This window comes from Chaetura pelagica, unplaced genomic scaffold, assembly GCF_000747805.2.
Source record: "Chaetura pelagica isolate M959 unplaced genomic scaffold, ChaPel_1.0 scaffold170, whole genome shotgun sequence".
Taxonomy (NCBI): domain Eukaryota; kingdom Metazoa; phylum Chordata; class Aves; order Apodiformes; family Apodidae; genus Chaetura; species Chaetura pelagica.
This window is the reverse complement of record NW_009952048.1, coordinates 115,053-123,865: the sequence shown is the minus strand read 5'-3', so window position 1 is coordinate 123,865 and position 8,813 is coordinate 115,053. Positions and strand designations below refer to the sequence as shown.

Below are 8,813 nucleotides of genomic sequence, written 5' to 3'. Positions count from 1 at the left end.
TCCCTACCCCCATACATGGATTTCAGCGCACATTCTGTCCTATTTCTCATATCTCCATAATCTAAGATCAAGTCCTCTTATTCTGCTTAATCTAGTGATTCTTGGTAACCCATGCTCCATACCTCCTCCTGGTTTGCTCCAACTGTTGCATCTAGAGCAGAAGTCACTGGCACTGGAACTGTCAGAAATAGGTTATGTTTAGCAAATCAGTTTTGGGAACTTATTATGTAGCTGCACCCAGCTGAAATCACAATCTGTTGTTTTATTAGCATTAATTGCATGCTTGCAGGTGTTTGTCTTGTAGCCAGATTTGGTACCTCCACAAAATACTCACTACTGGGAAATGTCTCTTGTTCCACAGTGTGGGAGTGAATCTGGATAACTAAATCTGCAAGGTCCTTCCTGAAAGAAGCCTAGTGGCTCTTTCAAGTTGCAGCAGTCTTTACAGCTGATACCTAAAGGGAAAGTGGCCCCCTTTTTCCAGAGTGATAGAAAGGTCAAGGGCAAAAAGTCTTGTTATATTTGACTGTATTTCTTTCTCTTGTAGTCCTGAGAAACTGGTGGACAGCACTGCTACTGACCTTGTCAGCTACTTGCCCCTTGAAGAGGGCCAGAGGAGTACAGTCTGGGAGACAGACTTGCTTGAAAACTTGAACAGAGAAAAGAGCATCTTTCAGACAGCTATGAATGATGATAACTTACAGAGAATAATTGAGAAAGAAATTCAGACCAGTCAAGTACAACCTGACATACTAAGAGAAGAAATAGTACAAGACTCTCAGCCTTCAGAAGGCAGCAAGACTGAACGAGTAAGTAATATCAATCATTCTTTTATTATATGGAAATACATTTAAAATGTGTATCTTTTTATACTGCCTGTCATTTGATTGTGCTCTGAGTTTAGAAATTGAGAGTCTATTGCTGTTTTTCCTGAAATTCTTGTTACAATTGCCATTGTTAGAGGTAGCCAAATCCATGGACTTTGGGACCAATGGGATTCTTCCTGTCCCAGGCTAATACATGAAGGCTGTTGTGGTTCCATGTCCCCAGCTTGAGCTAGCAGTGAGCCTGGGCATGTGTTCCCACTGGGGGGACATGGATGAACACACTCAGACTCAGAATAGAGAGCATACCTATAGAGAACACAGGTAGAAATACAGTTCAATAAGTGTAGGAGAGACTGCAATGATCAGTGTAGGGCTTAGACAAGTGTAGTGACCTGCAACCTGGTCTTGTCACCAGCTTCTTTAATCTCATTTTCCTCCATTTCCCACACTTGTTCCTGCTTGATCCACCTTAATTTGTCCTTTTTACCTGTTTTTTTGTCCTGTCCCTAAACATCCTGTAATTCTTGCATGTTCTCACAATCCTCTCAAACATACCATGACAAGATTAACACAATCCCAGATCTTCTGCCTGCAACCCCAATTCCTCTTCTCCCTGCACCCCCTACATTAGCCCCACACTCCTTTTTGAGGTCACCACTTCTGTCTGCAAGGAGTTGCAGGGAGAGATGGAGGCTGATTTGGCCTGGTGGAATTCCCACCAGGGCTGAGCTTATTTCATTTGTTGGTATTAGGAGTTCTGTGTTCTGGTTTTGGTGATCAAGTTTAGTAGACTTCCTCTGCCTGCCACTGTTCTTCTCCCCACCACTGGTTTTGTGTTGACTGTGCTTAGCCTTTAGTCATGAGCTACATGCCTTGGTAAGCTAAAGATCATGTAATGCAATACAACTTCCCAGAACAGTTAAAAGGAGCCAGTACAAAATACAGTTATTTATACTTCTGAAGTACTAAAATTCTGCAAAAGTACTTAATTTGGTTAAAAATAATACTTCCCACTGCCCCAAGTCTTACATCTGTGTAATTCTGGTAACTGGTTATATGTTCTTGTAGTGGAAGCTAACTTCAAATTACACTAGAGTCTAAAACTTGGTTTGAACAAATACAAATGTGCTCTATTACAGGTTTTTCACTCTTGTTCCTTGAAAAATGGAAGATCAGAATCAATGACCACTAAACCAGTGTTACACAAGAATATCAGAAGCCCAGCATCTTTGCATAAAAAGAAATCTTTATATAGTCCTTATGGGGCAGTTAAAAGTTCTGGATATGGGAAACCCACTTCACTCACAAAACAGTCTTTTCCAGCTAGTGAAAAGAAAACACAAAAAGAAACTTTCAAAAAGACCCCTGTGAAAGCCAGAAGTCCTGCAGACAGAGCAAGACCTAAAGGTAATTTTATTTTAATAAGGTTGAGTTGTAAGAGCCAGAGAGCTTTGCTGTTCACTTCTCACATTAAAAATCATCATGTAATGATGCTGTGATCAGCATGAAGGTGCTGGAAGACAGAGTTTTAAATAAAGCTTTGCACTGTAGCCTCATTTCATTTCTGCTCACCACCACTATCTATGAGACTTACCTGATGTTCACCAGCAGGACTTAAACAATTGGAAAAGCTGGTGTTCAGAAATAAGCATCTGCAAGTTAAGTTTGCTGACACACTAACTTCTGTGTGTGACGCTGAATTTCTCTTCTCAGCTTCTTTTTATCTTTGCTTTCCTAGAGGGCAAAGAAAGCACTAAAAAGAAAGTGCTGTTTCTCTGTTCACATCTCTCATGACACTGAGGAAAGGCAAGTACCAATGTAGTCCTGTGAAAGCTGTGTTGCAAGTAAAGGGCTGTACTTTTTTTATTTTGTGGTGAAGCCTAAAGAGTTTCATGAGATGATCCATCTTAATGTTTTTGCAGATGATGTTTGTCATCTCTGTGGCATCTCTACAGATGCCCAGGTTTTAGCACAGTTCTAGCACATAATGCTTTTAAAACCTCTGCACGTAGTATTGGAAAAAGCAGATTAGGATTGTGTTGCCTGTTTTAGAGAGATGCTTCAGTGGCAGCTGTCAAACTAAGGTGCTTTTCTCAATGCAGTCCTGTGGCACTCCCTGGAGGAAGTTGTACAGCCAGATTTGAGGTGGAGAAGTGAAAGATGACAGCAGAGAAAATGAGGCCACTAGCCTCATTCAAACATGTTTTTTCCTCTCTAGCCATAACCATTCTTCACAGCAGTTTCAGGTGACTCCAGAAGCTAACTCAGGAGAATGCATGCTGTAGGGGCCTCAATAGCTAGAAAGAGAATGGCATTGGATCAAACAATCCCCTAATTACTAGTGCTAAGGGAGCACCTTTGTGAGGGGATAATGTGAGAAATGTAAAAAGTATTACCTTTGGGAAGTGGTCATTGCCTGTTTCTTTTCAGGTTTAGCATTCCTAAGCAGGAGCTCCTAGCTTCCATTGCTATAGGCAGACATGAATTGGCAGTTGTAGTTAATATCTGTATTTCAGAAGACTAAGGTGTGAGTAGTTCCATGTTAGTTACTCTCTAGGGGACACTTACCTGATTTTTAATTTCCAGTCAAGTTGCTATTTGACGCAACAAGGGGACCTTGCTTGTCTTTGTATGCTGTCTGCACTCCCAAGTCCATTTTGAAAACTGTGTCTGTCCTATCTTCACCATAGCTTGAAATATACTGTTTCTTTATACTTAGATAACTGTCCATTTCTTGAGCAGACAACCTTTTGCATAAAGGATTTATTATCTAGCTACTTATTTCAGTTGTTCACTGGGGTTTTGTTTTGTCATCATTTTCTTATTTGGAAAACTACAACAATTTACATAATGTCTCATTATTGTCAAGTTTCTACATTTAATTTAACTGTTCTACAACCTGAATTTTTATTTAAGTGCCTAAGGGGTAGATTGCATGAATAGATTTTTTGAAATTACATTAAATTCTGAACTTAATTTTGTTCTATTTTACTGTCTGCTTAAATGAAGAAGCCTTATTTGCTACTAGGATAACAAGATCTGCAACAAATGGACCAACTTTGAAGGCAAATACTAACAGAGTTATGTCTGGCCAATCAGTTGTTAACAATCTGGGATACCAGGCTGTGGATTATTGCAGGCAGTATCAGCATGTAAGTAATAACCAGTGATGCTCCTACTTATAGTAGGTACAACTTGGTTTGCAAGCCTGTTTGGTCAAGACTTTTAATAATTATCACAAGATTGACAAATGCTGAAATATTGAATAAAGACAAATACTAGGTTTTGCTTTTAAAAATACACAAGTATAATCATACTGCTTTTCAGTTGCTTGGATAATTCTATGACTCAGGTGTTTCTATATACTTAAAGTTGGAATGCTTAATAATTTCTAAAAATTACTATTTTGTGGTAAAAAAGGGAAAAATTTTAAATAAAACTTTGAAGTGAAAGCATTCCGTTGTGAATGCTAAATAGGACTGCTCTCTGGTGATTTTTTCATATTTGCATTGCATTGAGTAGTAGTACCTTCTGACTTCTCCAGTTGACTGGATTTGCAGTACCATGATGGATTTTCCTTCTTCCTTATAAACTGTATAAAAAATTACTCATTGAATACCAGATGCATACTCACTGAATTACTCACTGAATACCGGATGCATAACAGAGTAATTCTGTTAGCTCTGTAGTGGCTTTCATATGAGAGGTGTTTGTCTCTTATTAAAAACAAGAAAAATTGCTTGTTTTCCTCATACATATTCTGGAAATGAGAAAGTAGCTCATTAAAGTAAATGCAGGATGTTTTGTTGTTAGTATTTTGGGGGTTGTTTTGATTTGTTTTCCAGTGCTTTATGTGATTGCCAAGAGGCAGACAAGCCAGTTAAGTAAAACTTAAGAGTGGAATTTTTGGTGAACAATCAGCTCAATGGAATGTTTCCTTGTGTTTTCATTAGGATTTATCGTTTTCTCCTATCAAAAGTTGTGACAGAGAACTATATTTGCTAAAACGACTGCAGGTTGCAGAGGAAGATCTGAGTGCAGCTCGTGATTTGGTCCAACAGCTGAGCAGCAGAGTTTCAGAAACAGAGAAAGAAATGGAGACAAAGATAGTAGAACTGAAAAAACAGCATGAAAAAGAGCTTTCTCGGTTGGGTCAGGAAAGCTATGTTCTTCAGAGTAAGGTATTTCACCACCTCTTATCCCACTGCTATGGAACAGGAGAAACATTGCTTCTGAAAATTAAATTACTTTTGTCCTGCAGGAGTTGTTAAAGAGCAGAAAATCCAGATTTACACACACACACACTGCTAGTTTGTAAATGCTTATGCACTCTTACAAGTGCTGCCCGTAAGACACCTTCTTTATCATTTTTCAACAGAGATAAGTTATTGTTATCCCAAGTTCTTTTAGTTTGCTATTTTGAGAGTTCTACAGCAGGCTTTTTGCAAAGATTTAACTCCCTCTTATGTCAAAATAAATAAATAAAAAACCCAAGAAATTAACAGATACCACTATATGGCATATTCCCAGTGTTATTCCACTTACAGCCTCTTGTCTAGATGCATAAAAATGGAAGAGTGAGGGTTAAATCTTCTTAACTTTCCCAAACTTTTTATACTTCGTTCCTGTTTTGTAGTGTTTCTGTTAAACTCCAGCATGGTTAGCTCAGAGGTCTGCTTTCATATCTGAATGGAAAGATTGACCTATCTATATTATAAAAGTGTAGTCTTGCAGAGAATTCCATATTGCCAACAGAATTTTCTTATTAGTTGTGTGTCTTTTTCTTTCTGAAAGTTAAGAAGTATGGAAGAGCTGACTAAAGAAAAGCAATGGACCCATCATACAGAAGCAATTCCTGTAACTGAAGAAAAACTGGCACAGATACAAAAAGAAATTGAAGATCAAGAGGTCATCATTCAAGGTTATCAACAGGTACATCACACAGCATATTAAGCTGTGCTCAAGCCACTTTCAAGAACAAAATTGCTTAAAGGTTATTACTTTTCTACTGAAAACTCTTGTCTTGCTATCTAAAAAGTGGATTAAGTTTAGGTATGAAGAGCACATTTTGCACGTTTTAAAAGTATTTCACACATGGTCTAGTGTGGGCTAAGTTTTTCCCTGATTCCATGTAAGTGTTCTACATTGTTAAAAATATTCTGACTTGTCAGTTGAGAACTGGGAAGATGCCTTATGGCCGATAACGAACCACAAACTTTGTGTTTCAAATATAGTAGAAAAGTAGTCTTTTTAAGCAATATTAGAAATCTGGAGGGTTCTGTTTTAAGGATGTTTTTCAAAGGACCAAAGCAGCTGATTTCAAGGAAACGTTATTGGAATGATAGAATGGTTTGGGTTGGAAGGGACCTTAAAGATCATCTAGTTTCAACCTCCCTGGCTGGACAGGGACACCTCCCACTAGATCAGGCTGCTCAGAGCCCCATCCAACCTGGCCTTGAACACTTCCAGAGACGAGGAATCCACAGCTTCCCTTGGCAACCTGTTCCAGTATCTTACCACCCTCACAGTGAAGGATTTCTTCCTGATGTCTAACCTAAATCTCCTCCCTTCCAGTTTTAAGTCATTATCCCTTGTCCTCTCACTACAAGCCCTTGTAAAAAGTCCCTCCCCAGCTTTCCTGTAGGTAGATATTAGTTTGCCTGATTTTTATTCCTCAGTGTAGTAACAGATAATGCAAACTTAATCACTTTGAACACTTGCAGCTGTAAAGTCAAATAGATTAGTTCAACCAGCTTCCAGCTGCTGCTCAGCAGCATTTCTTGGTGTAGGCACAATGTCTGGCCAGTATGGCTGTGAGCATCCTGAATCAGTGATGTTTTGTGTCCACAGGATTGGAGCTTGGGCAGGCTGAGCCCTGATCTGTCAGCACCCATTCATATATGTGCTTTTAGAATATAGGTGGGATAGCTTTGCAGAGGAACTGCTCTGGGTTCTCCAGAGTGAGCACTTAGACAAGGTTGTAGAGGTCACTGTATACTACATTAACATAAAGATAAGGAAACTAAACATCCATTTTAGAAATGCAGTAATAAAATATTTAGTGTTTTCTTCCATTGTTTCAGTAGGCAAGTTATACAAGTCATAGACAAATGTTTTTAAACTGATAAAACAGTGATTTATTAACATTATCTTAACTTTGTCTGTCTCATCTTAGGAAAATGAGAGGTTATACAAACAAACAAAAGAGCTACAGATCCAAAACAAAAAAAATGAGGAACGTATGTTTAAGGAGAATCAGTGTTTAGTGTCTGAATTAAAAGCCATAAGGTAGGCTTACTTAAACATTCAACCTAAAATCTCTGGAGGTTTCAGCTGTGTTTATTATTTTTATTTGCAAATAATCACTGCAGAGTCTATCAGATGGCTGTTTTTCAGTGTCTTGGAGTTTGTGGTTTTATTTTTTCTTTTCGGAATTGACTTAGGTTGATTATGGGCCTTTAATTCTTAGTCTTCTTGCTAATCTTGCAGACCTGTGGAAGACTACAGTCTTCCATTTGGGGACTTTCTCAATGCTAAAATTCAAATATTCACATCAGAATGTAGTCCATATGCTGCACTTGTTCCAGTGTTACCTGTCAAAAAGTTTTGATACACTGTAAGATACAGAGGAGATCAGGGGCCACAAGAGATCCTGGTAGTGGAGGAACCATTAGATTCACTGCACTGTAGGTCCTCTAAGATTTACATCCTATGCCAGCAACAAGGAAAAAAACCAGCAGCTGTGGGTATTCCTCATTTACAAATCTTTGCCATAGAGGAGTTGCACTGAGGCAGAGCAGGTTTTGTTTCACTCCCTTCTGTAATCCTACCAACCAACCAGTGCAAGGTGAGCAGATTTCACCCTACAGGTGAAATTTTTGTGCTTAAAGTTATACTGCATAGTTGCTTCTTTCTTTGTCTTAAGCCTGAACAGATTGAGTTCATAATACCATTTTTGGGGAGATTGTGTTTGGTTTGTAGTGTGCCACTGTTAGTACACCAAGTCACTGCATTGCACAAATGTTTTTGCTGTTACCATTTAGGGAAAAGATAGAGAAGACTAACAGCACCCAGTTGCAGATTGTGCAGGATTCTGAGCAAGCCAGAAATCAGAGTTTCACAGAGTTGATCTCAGAGCTTCGAGCAGCACAGGTGGGTATATGCCAAGCCTGGTTTTCATGTGTTCATACCAAAAACACATAACCATCCATGTTGTAGACTAATAATGTAAATTAAGAAAGTACTGGAGCATGCTATGATTTGCTGTGCTGGTGTATCAGAAATGTCTCATCAGATGAACTCTAGAACAAGAGCCTGAGAACAATATCAAAACTAGAAAACCTCATTGCTGCTGTGGTCTGACACAATCATTTTATGGTGAAAAAGCATGGTCAGCTTTTTTGTATGACAAGGTGTGTTAAGTTTTTTTTGTCTTATCATTTTCTGTGAAACTCAGAAGAAAGAAACTAAACTAGAAGAAGAGATAAAGCGTCTCAAGCAAGATAAGCAAGCTCTGGAGGTAGACTTGGGACAAGCAAAGAAGGAGAGAGATTTAGCAAAAGTCCAGGTTGCAGTCACATCAGGTAAAGCATCTTCATTTTGCCTAGCCACTGCTTCAGTAAATAACTCTGTAACTAAAACTTGTTACTTCTTAAAATATTGCTTAGTCAAATGCATCTAGACCATTTCCAGATAATGTCTAAACTTCTAATAAAAGCACAGAGTGAAGGACATGCTACAGTACCCTTGGCATTCTGTTCAAAAGCCTCTTCTTGTATCCAGCCAAACTCTTGGTTGTTGGCTATTAAGTTTGATTTCTTGCTCATCTTCCACTGGGCATGGCAAACAATTCCATTTATATGACAAATCTTTTCATAAGAAAAGTTTTACTATGTTGCATCTTAGTCTCCTATTTAGATTTTGCCTTTTTTTTTTCCCCTGTAACTTAGGCCCTGTGACTTTTTTTCAACATTCTCATCCAAACTC

The 8,813-nt window shown here is 38.5% G+C and overlaps 1 protein-coding gene across 1 annotated transcript in view; it reads left to right on the top strand.

Moving 5' to 3' along the window:
- The window catches only part of CEP162 (centrosomal protein 162kDa), a 43,113-nt gene that overhangs the window by 20,166 nt on the left and 14,134 nt on the right, over positions 1-8,813 (top strand). The window contains exons 12-19 of the mRNA XM_010002981.1: positions 548-809; positions 1,967-2,234; positions 3,837-3,979; positions 4,781-5,008; positions 5,622-5,759; positions 7,003-7,115; positions 7,871-7,979; positions 8,284-8,410. Of these exons, the coding sequence (XP_010001283.1) occupies positions 548-809; positions 1,967-2,234; positions 3,837-3,979; positions 4,781-5,008; positions 5,622-5,759; positions 7,003-7,115; positions 7,871-7,979; positions 8,284-8,410 (1,388 nt within the window). The remainder of the gene's footprint in view (positions 1-547; positions 810-1,966; positions 2,235-3,836; positions 3,980-4,780; positions 5,009-5,621; positions 5,760-7,002; positions 7,116-7,870; positions 7,980-8,283; positions 8,411-8,813) is intronic.